This window comes from Lolium perenne, chromosome 6 (assembly GCF_019359855.2).
Source record: "Lolium perenne isolate Kyuss_39 chromosome 6, Kyuss_2.0, whole genome shotgun sequence".
Lineage (NCBI taxonomy): Eukaryota > Viridiplantae > Streptophyta > Magnoliopsida > Poales > Poaceae > Lolium > Lolium perenne.
Window position 1 is genome coordinate 171352571 of NC_067249.2, and position 24339 is coordinate 171376909.

General features: G+C 47.0%; 1 protein-coding gene across 1 annotated transcript; it reads left to right on the plus strand.

The window, feature by feature from the left end:
- The first annotated feature begins 875 nt into the window (after nt 1-875).
- On the plus strand, nt 876-24098 carry LOC139832557 (uncharacterized). The gene is made up of 8 exons (XM_071822342.1): nt 876-1642; nt 1727-2114; nt 9659-9727; nt 10360-10530; nt 10597-10812; nt 21858-22117; nt 22760-23622; nt 23986-24098. The coding sequence occupies exons 1-8, from the start codon at nt 876-878 to the stop codon at nt 24096-24098; spliced, it is 2847 nt and encodes a 948-aa protein (XP_071678443.1).
- The last annotated feature ends 241 nt before the right edge of the window (nt 24099-24339 follow it).

Sequence of the window (24339 nt, forward strand, 5' to 3'; positions counted from 1 at the left end):
CTCCCCGTCGAACCTGATGGACTCACCCTCTCTCCAGGAAGATGATGCATCACCTATCTTCCGCCCTTCCTTGTAGAAAGCGCAAACTCTTTCTACTGAGGATCGCGAAGAAGCTGGTATTGAGAGCCCTATCTCCTGGGAGACGGACCCGGAGGCGATGCGTGCTAGGGAACGCCGCAGCAAGTCCAATGCCGACCGTCCCTCTCTCAGGCTGAGCCCGGCGCGCAAAGAAGTCGCCGTCCAACTGGATTTCTCTGATGTGCTGCCCAAAGACAAGGGGATGGCGGAGGAGGTGCCACTGCGTGAAGGCATGGTGATCGCGGAGCTGGCGGCCTCAGTGACAAGAGCTCCTCGAAGCAAGTCCAACCCACCGGTGTCGGCCAGAACCAGCGCGCGAGGAGCAGGGTCCTCGTCCATCCCGATCTTGGAGAAGGCCATGCAGCGTGCGAAAGACAAAGTACCAGGTACGTCCTCCAAGTCTATCTCAGACTTTGCCGTTTTACAATCTGTCCCTGATGACAAGCTTTTGGCGGTGGCGCACGATAGTTGTGTTCTGTTTCCTTCTGCTTCTGGCAATCCCGCCCCTCTTCTCTCTATGATTCGCGCAAAAGAACTCGTTCAGGCAGATCTGGCCTTGGCTAGAGACAGAATCGAAGAGGAGCAGCGCATAGCTAAAGAACTCAAGCTGCTCCATGAACGGGAGGTGGGACAACCTTCCTCTGCCTCTCCAACAGGGGGGCTGTTGGAGAAGGTTCGCCAGTGAAGCAGGTGCGACAAGTCAAGACAAGGAAGATTCAGAAGAAGCAACCTACCCTGGGGAAACGTGTCCTAACCCGCCAAGCACGGGGTCGTAAGGTGGTTATCCAATGAGAGCCATGTTCTGGAACATCCGTGGTTTCGGCGTTAGGGGGCGCCGGACCATGCTCAAAGATTACCTCCGCAAACACCGGATTGACATCGTGTGCCTTCAAGAAACTATAAAACAAGACTTTACGGATGAAGAGCTCAGAAGCCTTGAAGTGGGAGAGACCTTTGTCTGGTGCTGGTTGCCTGCATCGGGGAGATCGGGCGGTATGCTCATGGGCTTTAGGGAAAGCATGTTTGAGATCGAAGCGATTGACACTGGTCATCACTTCGTCTCCATGGACGTCATCCTCAGAACAGCCAGGCTCACGCTCAGGATCTTCGGAATCTATGGCCCGACTTACCACGCGCTCTCGGCTTCTTTCCTCCAGGAGCTCTCTATCAAAGTAGAGAACACCACTATGCCCATAATCATGGGTGGGGACTTCAATCTCCACATAATTGAACAGGACAAGAACAATGACAGGATTAACTGGCCAAGACTGGAACTTTTCAATAACCATATCGCGGAATGGGGGCTGCGAGAAATCCCGCGCACAGGGGTGCGCTTCACCTGGACGAACAAACAATTGAATCCGGTCAGATGCGTCTTGGACAGGGTGTTCTTCTCACCAACGCTGGAACCTCATTTCCCCCTCTGCACACTTACTGCTGAAACGAGTCTTGGCTCTGATCACACTCCTCTCATCTTTGACTCGGGCGAAGGGGTGCCGCCAAAGAGCAATAGATTCTTTTTCAAATCGGGTTGGTTGGAAGTTGAGGGCTTCCAAGAGCTGTTGTAAGATTGCTGGGACAACCTCCTGTCTAGGGTGCAAGGGAGAGACATTGTCGATTGGTGGAAATTTATGAGCACGGGGCTCAGACAAAAGCTCAAGGGTTGGAACGCGAATAAAGGAAGGGAGAACAGAGATCACAAACAGCTGCTCGTCGAGAGGATCAAGACTCTAGATGAAAAAGCAGATGCGGTGGGAATCTCGGAAGAGGAATGGGCCTTCCGCTACCACTTGGAAGAGCAACTTCTGGCGGTATTCTGTAGGGAGGAAGAATATTGGCAGCAAAGAGGCAGGGTCAGATGGTCCCTCCAAGGGGATGCCAACACGACTTACTTTCACGCGGTGGCTAATGGGCGCCGCCGGAAATGCTTCATCAACTCCCTGATTACGCCTCAAGGGGAGATTTCAGACAAGCACCTCATTCAAAAGCACATTTACGATTTTTACCAGGATCTTCTCTGCTCGGAGGCCCAGAGGGTGTGTGGGCTGCACCCTGATACGTCTCCAACATATCTATAATTTCTGATGTTCCATGCTAGTTTTATGCCAATACCTACATGTTTTGCTCGCACGTTGTAATGTTTTTATGCGTTTTCCGGAACTAACCTATTGACGAGATGCCGAAGTGCCAGTTCCTGTTTTCTGCTATTTTTGGTTTCAGAAATCCTAGTAAGGAAATATTCTCGGAATTGGACGAAATCAAGGCCCACGATCTTATATTTCCACGAAGCTTCCAGAACACCGAAGAGGGACCAGAGGGGAGGCCCAGGGCCCCCACACAGTATGGCGGCGCGACCAAGGGGGGGCGCGCCCCCGTGGTGTGTGGGTCCCCCAGACCCCCTCCGACTCCGCCTCTTCGCCCATATAAGCCTTCGTGACCTAAATCTTCGACACGGATTGACGAAACTCCAGAAAACCTTCCAGAGTCGCCGCCATCGCGAAACTCCAATTCGGGGGACATAAGTCTCTCTTCCGGCACCCTGTCGGGATGGGGAATTGCCCCCGGAGTCATCTCCATCGACATCACCGCCATCTTCATCGCCATCGCTGCTTCCCATGATGAGGAGGGAGTAGTTCTCCCCCGAGGCTGAGGGCTCTACCGTAGCTATGTGGTTCATCTCTCTCTTTGTGATCTAGTTGAATATCATCTATGTGCTACTCTAGTGATGCTATTAAAGTAGTCTATTCCTCCTCCATGATGTAATATTGACAGTGTGTGCATCATGTAGTACTTGGTATAAGCTATGATGGTGATCTCTTGTAGATTATGAAGTTAACTATTACTATGATAGTATTGATGTGATCTATTCCCCCTTTCATAGCCTGACGGTGATGGTGTGCATGCTATGTTAGTACTTGGTATAATTGCGTTGGTCTATCATGCACTCTAAGGTTACGTAATTATGAACATCGAATGTTGTGGAGCTTGTTAACTCCGGCATTGAGGTGCTCTTGTAGCCCTACACAATGAATGGTGTTTGTTATCCAACAAGAGAGTGTAGAGTAGTTTCAGTTATGTGATCAATGTTGAGAGTGTCCACTAGTGAAAGTATGATCCCTACGTTTCCACACATCGAATCTCCATTTATTTACTGTTCTACTGCATGTTTACTCGCTGCCATATTTATTTCAGATTGCTATTACTACTCATAATCATCCATATTACTTGTATTTCACTATCTTTTCACCGAACTAGTGCACCTATACATTTGACAAGTGTATTAGGTGTGTTGGGGACACAAGAGACTTCTTGTATCGTGATTGCAGGGTTGCTTGAGAGGGATATCTTTGACCTCTTCCTCCCTGAGTTCGATAAACCTTGGGTGATTCACTTAAGGGAAACTTGCTGCTGTTCTACAAACCTCTGCTCTTGGAGGCGTGCATAGACATCAAGCTATTTTCTGGCGCCGTTGCCGGGGAGGTAAGGTAAAAGGTATTCACATCCTCCGACTACTAAGCTATTTCCTAGCACTGTTGCCGGTGTGTGAGTGCTCGAAGCTATTTCCTTTAGATCCTGCAATTGCATCTTTTTGTTTCTTTTTTTATTTTTCACTAGTTAGGAATAATGGAAAACAACAATGAGCTTTTTAATTTATTTCCTAAGTTAAGACATGAATTGTGTGATGCGAAAATTAAAAAACTTACCGAACCTTATTTGCATGCTAGTAGCAATGTTATTAGCATGAACGCAATTACTGCTAATGTTATGAAAAAGTCTAAGCTTGGGGAAGCTAGCTTTTATGATCTTTTTAGCTTCCCATCTTTAGGGGAGAAAATTTGCTCTAATAATGCTTTATCTCCCATATGCGATAACTCTAATGATGTTTGTGATATTTTAAATCCACCTACTGCAATTACTGCTTTCAAGATACCCATGAAAATTATTGAACGTGTTATGGATAACCTCTATGAAGGGGATGGAACTGTCCATCCTGGAGATCATTTACTGTTTTTGCATGAATTATGTGGGTTATTCAAGTGTGCAGGTATCTCTATGGATGAAGTGACGAAGAAACTATTCTCTATTTCGCTGTCTGGTAAAGCGGCGCATTGGTATAAATTGCTGAAGAATAGTCATTCTCTTGGTTGGGAGGAAATTGCACCTCTCTTTTATTCTAAATTTTATCCTCCTCATGAAGTGCATACTGATAGAAATTACATTTATAACTTTTATCCTCGTGATGGAGAGAGTATTTCCCAAGCATGGGGGAGATTGAAATCACTAATGCTCAAATGTCCCATTCAAGAGCTCCCCCGTAATGTTATTGTTAATAATTTTTATGCAAGGCTTTCAGGACACCACAAGGACTATCTAGATGCCTGTTTGGAGGGATCTTTCACAAGCAAGGAGGTTGAAGCTAGGTGGGATCTTCTTGATCGGATTGAGGAGAACGCTGAAGATTGGGAGAATGACAAAGGTAAAGAGTCAGGTATAAATTATGATTACGAATGCATTGAAACTTTTATGGATACTGATAAAATTCGAAATATGAGTGCTACTTATGGTCTTGACTCTCAAGTTGTTGCAAATCGTTATAAAGCTTTTGCCTCTCATTTTGAATTTCCTAAGAAGAATTTTGATAAGTATCATGAACCTTTTAAAGACACTTGCATGAAGGATGAAACTGTTATTAATGATTGCAATAAACATGCCCAAACTTCTGGAAATGCTATTTCTTATAAGCATGTTAATTTTTGTGGAATGCATAGACCCTGTGGAATTAATCAAATCGAAGATGAATATTGTATCCATCATATGAATGAAAAAACTAGAAAGTGGTCTAGGGCTCTAGATGATCTTGGTAAAAAAGTTTGTGCCCTCTATCCTTTTATTTGTGAACTTTGCCATAGAGCGGGTCATTTTAATTTTCAATGCTCCTCCAATGATAATTCGAACCCCGTGAGTGCTGCAAATTTGTATTGTGATGATGAAATTACTACTAATCAGCATGATGAACTTACTTTATTTTTGTGGTGTGAAGAGTTATCAAGAAAAATCTCTTTGCTACATATGAGTGATCTTGATATTGATGATGTCCTGCATAGGTGTTTTTCTTATTGCATTGATAATTGCCATACAAATACTTACATACAAAATATTTTAGAAGATGACACCTTGCCAAAATATGATAGGACCGATGTGTGCTTTGAACTTATTAATGAAAAGGAGGAATCCTCCCAAGTTTATTCTATTGTTTCGGGAAATAAATCAGGTTATGTGGAGAAGCCTCCCTTCAATCCTCTTCCTTCTAAAGAAGGGAACGAGGAGAAGGAAGAGAAGAAGAAGAAGAAGAAGAAGAAGAAGAAGAAGAAGGGAACGAAGAAGAAGAAGAAGAAGGGGAATAAAGAGAAAGAGATAACGGCATATCCCCGCGTGAATGAGATAATGATAGGTAACCGTAAGTATGTTGCTCCTAATGATTATTATGATAATGAATCTGAGTACAATGACCTTCCTATGCCCTTTACCTACATTAGTGGTCATGATTTGAAAGAGCACACTACTTTTGATATTGAAAATCTCTGGGAAACTAATACTGAAAATGATGATGATAATAATTGTCATAGTATCAGTACTATCCATGCTTCCTCCCATAATGATATTGTTGCCTGCCAAAACCCGCCGGCGAGCAGCGACGAGCAACACGAAGCGCCGGGAGGCTCCCAGAACTACTGGTGGGCCCTGGTCCCTCGGGCAACGGCCCGCAAAACTCCGGCACACGTCCTGGCTGTTGCGAGGGCGTGCCACCTGACCTATACCTGGTCAGGAAGGTGACGGATTGCTTCAATTGGTTTCCTGCGTGGCAGACACGTAAACATTAAATCCGAGCCTCGATCGGCTCTCAGGTTACCCTGTGAATCGGCCCAAGGAGCCGATCGACTCATGGTTCGTATTGGATCTACGATAACATGGGGGTCCTGCTTGATCAATACTAAGTTAAATCAATCTACGACAGTCTAGGGTTTTCACCGCATAACTGGAACGTCCTACATGTAGTTGAGCCTGGCAGATACGAAAGATAACAGAAAACTAACCCTAGAAAAGGCCTAAAAACCAACATAGAGTTGATTCCCGGAACAACTCCTCTAGGATCGGCAAACCATACCTCACGCACTACTGGATCATTCAACCCGTTTGCAAGGCCTAACCATGCGGATATAAAAATAATCCTTGGAGAACAAGGAACAACCATAATAGATCGAATCTACTAAATAAAGACTAAGCAAGATGCTGCCCTTACACCTAAGATAGGTGCAAAGGCAGCTAGATATCTAGGGGCAGCATAACTAAGCATACATATCAAACAAGTAGCAATATTAGCCCCAAAACATCCATGATAACAGTATTACTCGCCATCAAAAAGGCTTCAGCACGAGCAATACAAAACAACAAATAAACTGATACTGCCTAAATCGCGAGATGCGATCTGGACAGCATGGCGCTTACCTGGAAGAAACCCTCGAAACAATGGGTGGCGATGCGCCTAGATTGTGTTTGTTGTGAACGTGATCGTCCTCCTTTCTCAATAACCCTAGGTACATATTTATAGTGTGTGGACTTTCTATCTTTGGAATAAACCTAACTGTGTACGACTAAACTCTATCTCTTAATTCTAAACTGAAACGTAATCTACCATAATGTACAGATACACGCGCAACCTAGCCCAAACTCTCGTACGAGGCCGATTCAGAGACACTTTATGTACATATCCTCTAAGCCCATCTCAATCACGGCCCATCTTCTGATTTGCCTAAAATCCGGCGATAACACATGCCCCCTGGTTTTGGCAATAATAATTCCAAAACCACTCTGTTTTTCTTCATCGGGTTACGCGTTGCAGAGCAGAACCGCTACAGTGCCCTTCCATCATGATGCCTTGCCTTCTCAACTTCTCCGCACTGCACGATTCGACAGTTTTGGCACCGCATCCTCGAAAACTGCCACAACATTGAATCATCTCCACTATATCCCCTTTATTTAACCGCATCCGAGCAGTTCGCCTCTTCATCCTCTTGCTCCACATTAGCAATCGAAACCCCCTCCTCTGCAACCATGGCCTCCTCCTCCTCTGCCTCTTCGGGTCTTTCCTTCCAATCCTCGTCCTCCCGCGAGCCGACGCCGGAGTACGACCCGATAGCGGCCTACGAGGCCCTCGCCCCTCCGCATTGGGACGAGGCGGATTGGAACTTTGCCGTCGAGTCAGAGGATGACGAATCCTTGACCGACGGGGAGGATAACCTCCAGTTCCTCGCTGACGGGGAGCTGGAGGAAGAGAGCGACGACGATGCCTTCTCCTGGGGCGAGGACCTCTCCTCCGGCGAGGAAGATGAAGCGGAGGATGACACCTCCTCCGACGAGTACCCGCCGGCAAAGCGCTTCCGCGCCGGGTCGGAGGACGACGATGACGACGACGAGGAGGAAGAAGAAGCCCCTGCCGACGGCTTCGGCAGCAGCGACGAGTACCTCGCCGGCAGCAGCACCAATGGCAGCGAGGACGGCGACGACGAGGGCAGCAACGATAGCGACGGCGTCGGCCCCTAGACTAGGGACTACTAGAATAGGGCTAGTAGTAGTATATTAGGTAGCAAATCCTCCTTTTGTGAGCAATCAGATCTTATTGTAAAAACCCTCTTTTAATCAATGAAGAACGCCTCTATGCATGATTTTGCCGATTGTCAAAGTAGGTCAATGCACCAAGAGCCGATAGTAACGCATCGGCCTTTTACCATAAAACGCCAGCAAGGCCAGACTTCAAACGGTAATCTGCGACCCTTGTCTGAAGGACCAAACTCAGATCCCCAAATTGCCCATCGAACAGATCCAACTCACAGCCACGCGAATCCCAGATCCCCAACCGTGCAGATTCATCTCCCCAGCGAATCAGATGGCGGAATCATCCAACGCCAACGCAACGGTCTCTGTCCTGGAGGTAATCTTTAACTGCCCTTCACCATCCGAGCATAGTGTTAGAACTAATAGCAGCATCTGAATTAATGCCTTATTTCACAATTAATTTTAGGCATCAGACATTCTATTGCCGCATCCTTCTCTTCCAAACTCTCTCTGCCTTGGCCCCCATACTGTTGAGAGTCCTGCTCATCTGATTTCTTGCGAGGCCAATAGGATCCCCTTCGTGAGCCAGAATTTAGATCTAACTTCTTGGACCGACTGCTTACGAGCCTGGCCTAACCCTCCTGAAGATTGGGTTTCCTGGTACAGTAGAGTATCCAAAACTCACCAATCCAAATGGGAAACCACAGGAATAGCCGATGCTCTGTACTTATCATTGTCTCCCCTTGAGAAGCATGAAAACCTTCTAAAAAACATCGGCTACTTCTGGTCTGATGCACGGAACTGTTTCATGTTTGGCCATGGCCCCATGACACCAACTCTGCTAGATGTGGCAATGATCACTGGCCTAGACATTACACACCCCAGCCCTTCTGCTTTTATGCTGCCAAGGGTCCCTTTCAAGCTCTCTTCCAAAACAGAGTGCACAAACTGGGGTGCTTATCTTCGACGCCACATGAAAAACAAAGGCCCTGTAACAGAGAAAGAACACACGGCCTTCCTAAACTTCTGGTTGGAACACTTCATATTCTGTGGCCCTTCACTTGCTCCAACCAAGAATTATCTTCCCTTGGCCTATGAACTTGCCAGAGGCACCCAGCTTGGCATTGGCAAACTGTTCCTTGGAGAGGTCTATCGATATCTCCAACTAATGTCTGTCAGATTATCTTCCCAACAAACAGTCAAAACAGGAGGTCCCTGGTGGTTTATTCAGCTATGGGCTCAGCTGTATTTCCAGAACCATATCCCACGCTTCCCACTTTTGGCCACTTGCACCTTCCAGATGCTAACGGGAAGCAGATCCGATGCACTAGCTACGGCCAAGCCTTGTATAGCCTTCCAGGTAGTAAACTGATCCCCAAGGAAGCATCGAAGTGGTTCAGCATTTTCTTCCAAGGGCTTGACAATTCTCTGCTCTTTCCTTACAGTGAATCTGAAAATTTTGAAAATCCAGTCTCCTTCAGGCTAGACAGCTTTGCCGATGACCCCAGCACCCGGCACTTGTACTCCATCATGATCTGTCCCTGCTTTCTTCCAGTTGGCATGAGCACATCAAACAGAATAATCAAACCTGGTTATTAGTCCTATCAGCCGGTCGTAGCAGCCCGGCAGTTTGGTCTTGGGCAGGTGTCTCCCCACTTCTTCCTCCACCACTTAACAGAGAGCAGAGCTGACTTGCCCGATGTCCTCACCGGTCAGAGGTGTTACTCTTTCTTTGATGCTCTAGCCATCCCAGTCCCGAACAACCTCTCTTTCACCTCGTCAACCGATGGTTTCGAGACCTGGTGGTCAATGTGGAAAACTCATGCCTTCAGGAGAGCTCTGGGACCGTTGCTGAAACAACTCGATGCTGAATATGATATCCCTGCAAAACAGGTACTACCACTCACAAATTTCCTTTGAAGTGGCTTACAATGATTTTTTATAACCTTGCTCTGTCTCCTTGCAGCAACAAGATGGTCCAGAACCTACACATGATGACGGCTCCACCTTTGAATTCCTCCCAGCGGCTCCTGTGGTCCTCTTCTGCAAAAACTCGCCACCCTTGAAAAAGGCCATGATGCAGAGCCAGCCGATTTCAGCAAAATCGGCTTCCAAGAGCAAAACATCTCCCGGGCTAGCTGCCCCCGAGCCCCAACCAAGGCGAGAACGGCGGTGAGGAAAGTAGCTGCCAGGAAAACTTTGAAGCGCCAGAGTCCTTCTCCAGATCAAGAGAGCTTGCACGTACGTTGATCCATGCCTTGATTGTTTTCATCTATCCTTATGGGCTTCTGCAAACATGCTTGTGCTTACCAACTCTTCTTTTACAGGCCTCCACCGAAGACAACTCCAGCGAGGAGACATAATCCAGTCGAAAGGATTCGAGCTCGGGCAACTCTATGAAAATCACAACGCAGAGCCAGCCAGACTTGCCACCATCGGCTTCCAGGAAAAGGCCAGTTCCTAAACCTATTGCCCCCCAAGCTCCAATAAAAGCGGGGCAGGGCGGTCAACGTACAAAGAGCCGATGCACCAAGAGGATTCGAAAGGCACCGCGAGCCCTTTCATCAAACCAAGAGGCTTCAAATGTAATTACTCTCCATACTCTCCCCGGCTCATCTTTCATGCTAACACATTGCTGCTCGCATCGGCTAACCGCCTCCTTTGCAGACTGATGACACTTCTAGTGGGGGAGTCGAGGAAGTACTGATGCCCTTCGCAAACCTGGATCCAATAATCCCAGAAGGTGCCGTTGAGAAGGTCGCCAATTTGGCCAAGCCCCCAGCAGAAACACAAGAGCCGATTACCTCGTCATCGGCTGCCCCCCTGGTCTCAGGAGAGGTAAACTCCTTTCGTTTGGCTTGCCCTTACTTTCTGCTGCATACTGACGCTGTTTCTGTTTGTCAGGGTTGTGGCCTCTTGGGCTTGCTAACGTTCGACCCTGGATCCATCGAGCCAGCTCCTTCTACGGCATGCGATGAACCACGACCCAGCACTGTCCTTGGTCAATTCCAGCATCTCAAAGCCTTGCTTTCCTCCCCGATCGAGAAGTTGGTCGAAGACCCCGAGGAAGTGAAGAGCGTTCTTGAAGAAATCCAGCACCACCTACCGGTAGCGTTGCAGGTGAAACTCTGGCCAGTCGTGACTCCGTCTGCCTACAGGTCAAGGGTGAAGTTAGCTCGTCAGAGAATCGATCTACGCCACGCCCAACTTCCGTTGAAAGCCGATATTGCAGACAAATGTCAGCGGCTCAATGAGAAAAAGGCGGCCTTAGATGCCAAAACTGACACCTCTGTCAGCATCGCCGAACTTGAGACCTTGCGAAAGGAATTGGAGGACCTTGAAGAGAGGGTTCGGGCAACCAAACAGCTTATTTGCGATAAGGAAGCTCTCATTGCCCGCTCTCAAGAGGAAGCAGAAGGCCTCAAAGCTCAACTGAAGACTGATCTGGCAGAAATACGTGACCTGAACAAACAGCTAGTGACGGGAAAGGACGAAGATGATGAGGCCAAGATCGCCGAGGTGGATCGTGTCCGTGCTGACGCTCTCCGTGCCTTCGAGGCATTCCTACAGTAGAGCCCTTCTATGTAACAGTTTGTACCTCTAGAATCGATGGCTGCGCATCGGCTTTTTTAGTCTAAAGTCGATGTCTGTGCATCGGCTGTACTTTGTGTCCTGTTGCTTTGCATAAATTTTTTTTACTGGCCGATTTCATGCATCGGCCCCCATATTTCACTGTCCATCATCCCACATACTTGAGAAATATTTCTTGGGATGCTGGCCATTGACAGCCACTAGGAACTTCACACCGCTCAGCTCCTCGAGCATGTATGCGTTACCCTTCAAAACCTGGTCGACCCTGTACGGCCCGTGCCAATTTGGAGACCATTTACCATACGCTGCATCCTTAGTCCCCAATGGCAATAAAGCTTCCCATACCAGATCACCAACGTGGAACTCCTTTGGTCTCACCTTCTTATTATATGCACGAGCTACCTTGGCTTTGTTCTCTTTAATTTTCTCAAGCGACGAAAGTCTAAGTTCCGTTAGATCCTCAATGCTATCACTCATCAGGGCTGCATATTCTTCAGCTGTTAAATCATTCTGAAACGTAATACGTCTCGACCCGGCCGTAATTTCCCAGGGCAGTACGGCTTCTTGTCCATAGACCAGATGGTATGGCGAGGTTTTTATCGCTCCATGACATGACATGCTATAAGCCCACAAAGCCTCTGACAAAACCTCGTGCCAACGTCTAGGGTGCTCGTCGACTTTCCTCTTAATCAGCTTGATAAGGCTCTGGTTGGACACTTCAGCTTGCCCATTTGCTTGAGCATAGTATGGAGACGATCGGATCAACTTAATTCCCATGTCCTCGCAGAACTTTCTAAACTGTTTAGAAATGAAGACCGAACCTCCATCGGTCGTGATAGTCTGGGGAATCCCGAATCTATGAATGACATGTTCTTTCACAAAATTGATAACATCTTCCGATTTCACTTACTTCATAGGGACGGCTTCCACCCATTTAGTGAAATAATCTGTAATGGCCAAAATCCACACATGGCCTTTGCTCGATGGAGGATTGATTTTGCCGATCATATCCATGCCCCAACCTCGAAATGGCCAAGGCTTGATGATGGGGTTCATTGCTGATGCGGGTACCGTCTGAATTTTCCCAAACCTCTGACATGCTTGACACCCTTTATAGTACTTAAAACAATCCTCAAGCATGGTAGGCCAATAAAACCCCGATCGCCTGATCAACCATTTCATCTTATGAGCCGATTGGTGAGTTCCACAGGCGCCTTCGTGTACCTCGTGTAAGAGCCGATTTGACTCGGTTGGTCCCAGACATTTGAGAAGTAACCCTTCCAAAGTCCTGTAGAACATGTCATCCCCAATAAGGACATACTTCATGGCCTTGTATCTTATCCGTTTAGGTGCCCCCCGAGCCGGATCTTTCAAGTAATTGAAGATATCGGCTCTCCAGTCATCCGGTTCCAGGAACTGTACCTGAACATCGGCTCCTCCTGCTACATCCTTGTAGCCTGACGCCATCTGTGCGAGATCGTTTGCCTCGGTATTTTGCGACCTCGGGATCCAATTGAAGTTTATGTACCTAAATTGTGCCATCAGCTCACGGCATTGCATCCATAATGGGAAGAGCGACTCGCTCTCACATTTGTATTCCTCCGTGAGTTGGGAAATCATCAATTTTGAGTCTCCAAAAAGTTCCACTGCTTCTGCCCCGGCTTCCAATAGCAACTCCATTCCCTTGCGTACTGCTTCATACTCAGCAACATTGTTGGTGCAAGGGGTAGGTAGCCCGATGGAGAACGAATATGTTGCCCCCCGAGGCGACACGAGTAGAATGCCAATGCCGCAACCATCGTCACAAGCCGATCCATCGAAAAACATGGCCCATGCACGCACAGACAGTGCTGCTATGTTAGTGTTGATTCGTTCAGCAATAAGATCGGCCAACGCCTGTCCCTTGACTGCTTTCGCAGGCTGATACCGGAGATCAAATTCCAATAATGCAAACATCCACTTACCGAGTCGGCCTTTCAACACAGGAGCCGACAGCATATGTTTGATGACATCTGATTTGCATATGATGACAATTTCCGCTGACAGCAAGACGTGATGAAGCTTGGTGCAGGTAAAAAATAGGCAGAGGCACAACTTCTCAATCTCAGGGTACCTAGTCTCTGCATCCAACATCCTTCTGCTGAGGTAGAAAACGACTCTCTCCAGACCATCATAAACTTGCACCACCACTGAGGCGATGGAAGTGCTAGCTACTGACAAGTAAATATAGAATGATCTGTCTTGCTGGGGTGGAACCAACACAGGTGGCTTCGTTAGATACTCTTTAATCTCGTCAAACGCTTGCTGTTGCTCTGCCCCCCAGCGAAACTCCTCATCAGATTTAATTTTTACCAATCCCATGAACGGCTTGATTCGCCCTGACAGGTTGGAGATGAACCTTCTGACGAAGTTGATTTTGCCGATGAGAGACTGGAGTTCTTTTTTTGTGGTGGGTGGCTGCATCGTTTGCACTGCCTCCTGACTTTTCAAGCCGATCTCAATTCCACGTTCATGAACCAAGAAACCCAAGAATTGACCGGCCGTTACACCAAAAGCACACTTCTTTGGATTCATTCTTAGCCCAAATTTTCTAGTTCGGTCCAGGATGCGTCGCAAATCCTCCAAGAGTCCTTCTAGTGAAACAGACTTGACTACCACGTCATCAATGTAAATCTCCACCAACTTGCCGATCAGATCATGAAAGATGTAATTCATGGCTCTTTGGTATGTTGCGCCGGCATTTTTCAGTCCAAATGTCATGACTACATATTCAAACAGACCCACCGAACCTGGTACTCTGAATGCAGTCTTGTGTATATCTTCTGGAGCCATAAAAATTTGGTTGTAGCCGGCATTGCCATCCATGAAACTTAGAACCTTATGACCAGCAGCCGCATTGATCAATGTCTCTGCTACCGGCATGGGATATTCATCCTTTGGAGTGTCTCTATTGAGATCCCGAAAATCTATGGCGACGCGCCATCGGCCATCCTTTTTCTGTACAGGTACGATACTAGAAATCCACTCAGCATACCTGCATGGCCTGATGAACCCGGCGCTCAACATTTTCTCGATCTCTTTCTTGAATTCTTCTAAAATTTCGGCCTTCATCTGTCGTGCTCGCTGCTGGAACGGCCGAAATCCTTTCTTGAGAGGGAGCCGATGCTCAATGATGCTCCTGTCTAACCCGGGCATCTCTGTGTAATCCTAGGCAAAACAATCCGGGTATTCTTTCAACAAAGCTATCATCAGGCCCCTCAGATGCGGATCTAACTTTTTGCTGATAAATGTTGGTCGTGGCTTATCCCCAGGACCAATGTCAATCTCTTCTAGCTCATCAGCCGATGTAAACCCATATCCTAGCTTTCCGTCGCCTGCTAGATCGATGCTGAACATAGGCAAAACGTATGGTATGGGTTGACGGGCTGCCCGTTGATATAACCTTTTAGGTACAGAGCCTTCAAATGTTTGTAGCTCTTCTCTCGTGGCTTTTCAAAGATAACTGTTCGTGGGCCGCAGTCAAACTGTGCTACCGGCACTTCTTCGGCTCTTGGAGCACAAAACTCTGACGGAAGTATGAACACCATATTTGTGCCAGCCGATGCCTTTGGATCGGCTTTTACTTGTTTGGGGCGCCATTCTTTCTTCTGTGGACGAGTCTCCGCCTCCAAAGTTTGCTGAATTTTCACGGCCAAATCTGGCCGCGCTTTTCCTAACGTGTGCAGGTATTGCACCTCGGCTTCCTCCAAGCTGCGTAGCCGCTGAACCCTACGCTTTTGGGAGTGACTGAGTCCATCAGGGCACCACCTTGGCCGGTGGTATCTATCTTCTTCTTCATCTTCTGACTCCTCGAAATCTTCCTCTCGAGATGACTCAACTCGTCTGTTCTGAGATGGGAGAGGCCCTAGACGTTTGAACACTGAAACCTCACCTGCGTCCTCCTTCTGCTGTCTACATTCCGGGCAGTTGTCGATTGTAGGCAATCGGCTCATTCCTGAATCCCAGCAGTGCTTAAAGAAAGGACAATCCCAGTGTCTGTCCATATCTTCCTGCTCCCTTGACTTCCCTTTAGCACGGCGCTCATATCCTTCGTCGTCTCTATTATACCGACGATATTTTCTGTTGTCCACGTCAGACCGACGATATCTTTGGTCATCTATGTCGTATCGCCGGCGTCGGTCGTACTGACGCTCATATTTGTTAAGGAGATGCGCGGAGAGTGGTCGTTGATACCGCACGTTTCTCACTTGTTCCTCGGTGATGTACCGTCTATCATCATATCGGGGCCGGTCGCGTGGGCCTGCCTCTTCTTTTTCCTTCCCACGGGAGTGACCGGTTTCTTCATTATCCCTGGCATGGTGGTATACAGGCCCTTCCATGTTAACACCGAATGAGAAATCTGGCTGACGCCTCGCGGAGTGATTGTATTCCACCATGTTGACACCAGGAAATGGGTGCGTGTCCACTTTCATGGCAAACTGACCAAAGATCAAACGGCCTTGTTCTATCGCCATTTGGATCTGCCGACGCAACTCTTTGCAGTCATTGGTGACATGGGTGAACGAGTGATGCCACTTGCAGTATGGTCTCCCGTTCATTTCTTGCGCCGTAGGGATTTTATGGCCTTCGGGTAACTTCAGCTGTTTTTCCTTAAGCAACAAATCGAATATCTGCTCAGCTTTGCTTACATCGAAGTCAAACCCTTTTGCAGGCCCTTGTTCTTTCACCCATTTGCAGGACACGGGATCTGCCCCCCGAGCCCATTCAGCCACGGCTACTTCCTGGTCTTCTGCAGAGTCCCCAACTTCTTCTGTCTCGACCAGGCCTATCGGACGTTTGAACTTGTCTTGGTACAATTCTGGGTGGCACTGCTCATACAATGTTTTCTGGGCCATGTGCGCCAGTGAATTGTATTCTACTTGGAAAGCCAGATCCATGATCGGCGCTGCGAGGCCCAACACTGCCAGATCGACTGCTTCTTTCTCAGTTAAACGAGCCAAATAACACCGGTTCTTGACAGTCCTGAAACGCTGAATGTACTCCGACACCGTTTCTCCTCGCTCCTGCCGCACCTGCGCCAGATCGGCAATGCCAGCCTCAGTAGCTTCTGAGTGATATTGAGTATGAAATTGCTCTTCCAGTTGCTTCCACATCCGGACTGAATCTGGTGGCAACGAGGTGTACCACCCAAAAGCTGGTCCTGTGAGAGATTGCGCGAAAAACCTCACACGCAACGGGTCTGATGCTGAAATCATGCCCAACTGTGCCAAATATCGGCTCACATGCTCAATTGAGCTAGACCCTTCTGATCCAATGAACTTTGAGAACTCAGGGAGCCGATACTTGGGCGGCAGCGGAATCAAATCATATTCGTTGGGGTACGGCTTGGAATAGCCGATTGTTCTCCTCTTTGGCACGATGCCGAACTGGTCTCTCAAGATTGTACTGATTTGTTCCATGGTATGAGCTGCAGGGGGCGAGCTTTCATGACTCGTCCCAGTGGCATATTTAGCTAGCCACGCCTGTTTATCGGCATCCGCTCCAGAAACCCCTCCGGCTGCAATCTGGTTCGTGCGCGCCAAGTTATTGCAGTCCGGCACGTATGTGCACACATATCCATGTGGGATTTCTTTAGGCGGCTCATGCAGGAACTGGTAATCGCCAGGATCGCCTCCAATCTTGTAGACGACGTACGCCGGTGAGCCCGGCGGCTCTGGAGCTGCAAGTGTGAATGGCAGCTGCGGTCTGGTCTGGAACGGTATTTCTCCTTGGTGAGTCCCTAGGGCAGGCCCCGACGGAGAGTACTGATGCTTCATGATTTCCTGAACCACGCAAACCGCAATGCGCTCAAAAGCGTTCACCAGGCTCTCAGAATGACGGTGTAGCGAATGAGCCACCATGTAATTAACTTCCTGGCGCAGAGCTCTGGTGCGTTCCTCTGAAGGGATAGACAGGTCTACTTCATCGAGAGCGCCTTCGGGTGAGAACCCTTTCCACCTAATGCCATGTTTACGGGTCCTCTCGAAAGAGCCTATGAGATCGGCTTCGAAGAGAGCTTTAAGCTCATCATACTTCTTCTTGTGCTCCTCAGGCAGCTCTTCGTATGTGATTGGTGCTTCCGCCATCTCAGCTGCAGATGTTGACGCAGTTGCTGTAGATGTTGATGCAGTTGCTGTAGAATGTCCCACCGGGCGTGCCAGAATCTGTTGCCTGCCAAAACCCGCCGGCGAGCCGGGAGGCTCCCAGAACTGCTGGTGGGCCCTGGTCCCTCGGGCAATGGCCCGCAAAACTCCGGCACACGTCCTGGCTGTTGCGAGGGCGTGCCACCTGACCTATACCTGGTCAGGAAGGTGACGGATTGCTTCAATTGGTTTCCTGCGTGGCAGACATGTAAACATTAAATCCGAGCCTCGATCGGCTCTCAGGTTACCCTGTGAATCGGCCCAAGGAGCCGATCGACTCATGGTTCGTATTGGATCTACGATAACATGGGGGTCCTGCTTGATCAATACTAAGTTAAATCAATCTACGACAGTCTAGGGTTTTCACCGCATAACTGGAACGTCCTACACGTAGTTGAGCCTAGCAGATACGAAAGATAACAGAAAACTAACCCTAGAAAAGGCCTAAAAACCAACATAAAGTTGATTCCCGGAACAACTCCTCTAGGATCGGCAAACCATACCTCACGCACTACTGGATCATTCAACCCGTTTGCAAGGCCTAACCATGCGGATATCAAACTAATCCTTGGAGAACAAGGAACAACCATAATAGATCGAATCTACTAAATAAAGACTAAGCAAGATGCTGCCCTTACACCTAAGATAGGTGCAAAGGCAGCTAGATATCTAGGGGCAGCATAACTAAGCATACATATCAAACAAGTAGCAATATTAGCCCCAAAACATCCATGATAACAGTATTACTCGCCATCAAAAAGGCTTCAGCACGAGCAATACAAAACAACGAATAAACTGATACTGCCTAGATCGCGAGATGCGATCTGGGCAGCATGGCACTTATCCGGAAGAAACCCTCGAAACAAGGGGTGGCGATGCGCCTAGATTGTGTTTGTTGTGAACGTGATCGTCCTCCTTTCTCAATAACCCTAGGTACATATTTATAGTCCGTGGACTTTCTATCTTTGGAATAAACCTAACTGTGTACGACTAAACTCTATCTCTTAATTCTAAACTGAAACGTAATCTACCACAATGTACAGATACACGGGCAACCTAGCCCAAACTCTCGTACGAGGCCGATTCAGAGACACTTTATGTACATATCCTCTAATCCCATCTCAATCACGGCCCATCTTCTGATTTGGCTAAAATCCGGCGATAACAGATATAGAAAGCTCTAAGCTTGGGGATGAGGTGTTTGAAAATCCTTTTGCTACTGATCATTATATGTTTGATACACCTCCTTCTAGTAACAATGATGGTATGGTCACAGATGAACATACTGTGAAAGATAACTATTCTATTTCTTATGATGACACTATGCCTCCGACCTTTGATGATTATTATAAATAATGCTATGATATAGGTTATAACTATCCTTATGAAACTTGTCATAGTTATGATTAGATTGCCAAAAACAATTCCCTTAGTATGCAACTTGTTTACCATGTTCAAATTCTTGATAATAATCTTGCTCCAATTACTATTAGTGAGAAGAACTCTTCTTATGCCAAAATTAATGATACTTTTATGCATATGAACCATGATAAGAATGTTTTAAGTGATGGGTATATTGTGGATTTCATCAATGATGCTACTAAAAGTTATTATGAGAGAGGGAAACATGGTTATTTGCATCTTAATAATATTAAGTTTCCCCTCTTTATGTTGAGAATCTTGAAGTTACTCGTGTTTTATCTTCCTATGCTTGTCACTTTGTTCTTCATGAATTTATTTGTGAACAAGATTCCTTTTCATAGGAAGTGGGTTAGGCTTAAATTTGTTTTGAATTTGCTTTTTGATGCTCTCTTTTGCTTCAACTCTTATTTCTTGCGAGTGCATCATTAAAATTACTGAGCCCATCTTAATGGCTATAAAGAAAGCACTTCTTGGGAGATAACCCACGTTTTTATTTTGCTACTGTTTTGTTGTGTCTTGGAAGTTGTTACTACTGTAGCAACCTCTCCTTATATTTATTTTATTGCATTGTTGTGCCAAGTGAAGTCTCTAATAGAAGGTTGATACTAGATTTGGATTTCTGCGCAGAAACAGATTTCTTGCTGTCACGAATTTGGGCAGGGTTCTCTGTAGGTAACTCAGAAAAATCTGCCAATTTAGGTGAGTGATCCTCAGATATGTATGCAACTTTCATTAGTTTTGAGTTTTCTCATCTGAGCAAGTTTAGTACCCCAGAAAAATTCGTCTTTACGGACTGTTCTGTTTTGACAGATTCTGTCTTTTATTTCGCATTGCCTCTTTTGCTGTGTTGGATGGATTTGTTTGTTCCATTAACTTTCAGTAGCTTTGGGCAATGTCCAGAAGTTTTAAGAATGATTGTGTCACCTCTGAACATGTGAATTTTTGACTATGCACTAACCCTCTAATGAGTTTGTTTTGAGTTTGGTGTGGAGGAAGTTTTCAAGGGTCAAGAGAGGAGGATGATATATGATTAAGAAGAGTGAAAAGTCTAAGCTTGGGGATGCCCCCGTGGTTCATCCCTGCATATTTCAAGAAGACTCAAGCGTCTAAGGTTGGGGATGCCCAAGGCATCCCCTTCTTCATCAACTTATCAGGTTTCCTCTGCGAAGGGCCTTTCTTTTACTTTATGTTGAGTTAGTTTACCTACTTCCTTCCATCTTAGAAGCAAACACTTGTGTCAACTGTGCATTGATTCTTACATATTTGCTTATTTGCATTCATCATATTACTTTGTGTTGACAATTATCCATGAGATATGTATGTTGAAAGTTGAAAGCAACTGCTGAAACTTGTATCTTCCTTTGTGTTGCTTCGATACCTTTACTTTGAATTTATTGCTTTATGATTTCACTCTTATGCAAGACTTTTGATGCTTGTCTTGAAAGTACTATTCATGAAAAGTTTTATTATATGTTATCTATTTGTTAGCAACTATAGATCATTGCCTCGAGTCACTTCATTCATCTCATATGCTTTACAATAGTATGATCAAGATTATGTAAGTAGCATGTCACTACAGAAATTATTCTTTTATCGTTTACCTACTCGAGGGCGAGTAGGAACTAAGCTTTGGGATGCTGATACGTCTCCAACATATCTATAATTTCTGATGTTCCATGCTTGTTTTATGCCAATACCTACATGTTTTGCTCGCACTTTGTAATGTTTTTATGCGTTTTCCGGAACTAACCTATTGATGAGATGCCGAAGTGCCAGTTCCTATTTTCTGCTATTTTTGGTTTCAGAAATCCTAGTAAGGAAATATTCTTGGAATTGGACGAAATCAAGGCCCACGATCTTATATTTCCACGAAGCTTCCAGAACACCGAAGAGGGACCAGAGGGGAGGCCCAGGGCCCCCACACAGTATGGCGGCGCGGCCAAGGGGGGGCGCGCCCCCTGGTGTGTGGGTCCCCCAGACCCCCTCCGACTCCGCCTCTTCGCCCATATAAGCCTTCGTGACCTAAATCTTCGACACGGATTGACGAAACTCCAGAAAACCTTCCAGAGCCGCCGCCATCGCGAAACTCCAATTCGGGGGACAGAAGTCTCTGTTCCGGCACCCTGCCGGGACAGGGAATTGCCCCCGGAGTCATCTCCATCGACATCACCGCCATCTTCATCGCCATCGCTGCTTCCCATGATGAGGAGGGAGTAGTTCTCCCCCGAGGCTGAGGGCTCTACCGTAGCTATGTGGTTCATCTCTCTCTTTGTGATCTAGTTGAATATCATCTATGTGCTACTCTAGTGATGTTATTAAAGTAGTCTATTCCTCCTCCATGATGTAATGTTGATAGTGTGTGCATCATGTAGTACTTGGTATAAGCTATGATTGTGATCTCTTGTAGATTATGAAGTTAACTATTACTATGATAGTATTGATGTGATCTATTCCCCCTTTCATAGCCTGACGGTGATGGTGTGCTTGCTATGTTAGTACTCGGTATAATTGCGTTGGTCTGTCATGCACTCTAAGGTTACTTAATTATGAACATCAAATGTTGTGGAGCTTGTTAACTCCGGCATTGAGGTGCTCTTGTAGCCCTACACAATGAATGGTATTTGTTATCCAACAAGAGAGTATAGAGTAGTTTCAGTTATGTGATCAATGTTGAGAGTGTCCACTAGTGAAAGTATGATCCCTAGGCCTTGTTTCCACACATCGAGTCTCCGTTTATTTACTGTTCTACTGCATGTTTACTCGCTGCCATATTTATTTCAGATTGCTATTACTACTCATAATCATCCATATTAATTGTATTTCACTATCTCTTCGCCGAACTAGTGCACCTATACATTTGACAAGTGTATTAGGTGTGTTGGGGACACAAGAGACTTCTTGCATCGTGATTGCAGGGTTGCTTGAGAGGGATATCTTTGACCTCTTCCTCCCTGAGTTCGATTCTTCAAGAAGTTCTGGCACATTGTCAAACACGGGGTGCTCCATATTCTGAACGACTTCATCCTACGGAGGATTGATGTTGCGAGACTCAACTTTGGGGTTCTCTCGCTCATCCCAAAGATCCCTGGCGCGGATAAGATCACCCAGTTCAGGCCCATTGCGCTTATCAATGTTATCTTTAAGATTATTTCCAAAGCCTTTGCCTCGAAGCTGGACCCCATCACCAACAGGATCATCAGCCCAAACCAGACCGCGTTCATCAAGGGCAGGTTCATCCTTGACGGCATCCTGGCTCTCCATGAGATAGTCCATGAATTAAAAAACCAAGAAGCTAGGTGGAATCCTGCTCAAGCTCGACTTCGAGAAAGCCTACGACGGGGTCAACTGGGATTTCCTCTTTGAGGTTCTAAGGTGTAAAGGTTTTGACCCAGGGGTGGTCCACCGCATTAGTCAACTGGTCACTGGTGGCCAAACCACGATCTCAATCAACGGGGAGATTGGGCCCTTCTTCAGAAACAAGCGGGGAGTGCGTCAAGGGGACCCTCTTTCGCCGCTGCTGTTCAATTTCATGGCTGAAGCTCTCTCTTTAATCCTCACCAGAGCGTGTGCAGCGGGCCACCTGGTTGGGGTCATTCCGCATCTTATCCCGGGGGGATTTCACACTTACAGTATGCCGATGACACTCTGATTATGATCCAAGACAATGACGAGCAAATCTTAAATCTCAAGTTCCTCCTCATGTGTTTCGAAGACATGTCTAGGCTGAAAATTAATTACCACAAGTCGGAAGTCATCATGATGGGTGCGAGCAACTCTAGAAAGTAGAGGGTGGCCGATGCCTTGAATTGCAAGCTAGGCGCTTTCCCTTTCACCTATCTCGGACTTCCTATTTCTGATCGTAAACTCACCAGAGAACAGTGGATGTTTCTGGTGCAAAAGCTTGCTGGTAGGGTGGAACCGTGGTGGGGAAAGTTCATGTCATCAGGGGGACGGCTTATCCTTTCAAATTCCTGCCTGGCTAGCCTTCCCATGTTTGCAATGGGCATGTTCCTGCTTCAGGATGGCGTCTACACCAAATTTGACACCCACAGACCCAAATTCTACTGGGAGGGTGCGGGGCCCAAAAGAAAATATCACTTGGTCAACTGGCCGGCGGTCTGTCGACCAAAAGCCTGCGGAGGCTTAGGGATTATTAACTCCATGAAGATGAACATCGCCCTTATGCTCAAGTGGGTGTGGAAGCTGTTTCAAGAAGACAACCCCATCTGGGCCCAGATCTTGCGAGCAAAATACACCTCTGCTGACAACATTTTTGCGGGCTCGGGCCAGGGCGGCTTGCAGTTCTGGCATAGCATACACAAGATCAAACACTTCTTTAAACTCGGAGCGACATACAAAGTCAAGGATGGTCAGAGAACCCTCTTCTGGTTGGATACTTGGCACGGAGACAGAGCCCTCAAAGATCAGTTCCCTAGGCTGTTCAGCATCGCCATGCATCAAGGTTGCTCTGTGTTTCAGGTTTGCGATGGCTCCACCCAAATGGGGTTTCGTAGGGCCTTGGATGTGGAAGCCCTGCAGGAATGGCACCGACTTCGTGATATTATTGAGAATGCTGTTCTATCCGAGGGGCAGGATATGATCAGCTGGAAGTTGGAACGATCTGGGAAGTTCTCGGTTAACTCAATGTATAGGACGCTCTCGGCCGGGGCCTCCATTGCTCATTTCAAGGATGTTTGGGCGGCGAAAATCCCGCTCAAATTAGGATCTTTTCCTGGCAATTAATTTGGACAGACTCCCCTCTAGTCTCAATATTGCGGCGAGGCATGGGCCAGGGAACGGCCGTTGCTCTCTGTGCGGCACGGAGGAAGACGCCACCCACATATTCTTTGCTTGCTCCCCTGCCAAGTTTGCTTGGAGTGTCTTTCACCAACTACTCGGGTGTAGTTGGTACCGGGCAAACTTTCACCAGCTCTATGCCATTGTGTCTAGTCTTTCGGGTAGCTTTAGACGCTTGGTTTGGTCGTTGTTCTTGGCCCAGTCTTGGGAATTATGGCACTTTAGAAATAAGTTAACCATTGAATCCAAGCTGATGAAACATCCAGCTAACATTATTTTCAAATCTATGCTATTCCTGCAGCTCTGGACGCCGCTCGCCAAACCTCCGGACAGATCGGGGCTCAGGACGGTGGCCACCCAGCTCAGACTTCTACACGCCGCCCACGCACCAAGTGCACCGTCAAGAAGGACTGACGAGGCATCACCAGGAACACCTCAAGGGGGAAGGTCTTCGCTATCGGCTGTTTAGTTTCCTTGTTGGCTAAGCTGTATGTCGCAGCATGTTTCTTTTTGGCGAAGCTGTATGCCGTAGCATGTAATAACCCGTTGTTATCGAACCTGAGGGCTTTATTAATTTAAAGTCGGGCACGCAGTGCCTTCTATCTAAAAAAAAATAGGCCAACACAGCTTCTTAACAAAATAAATGCCTCTTTTT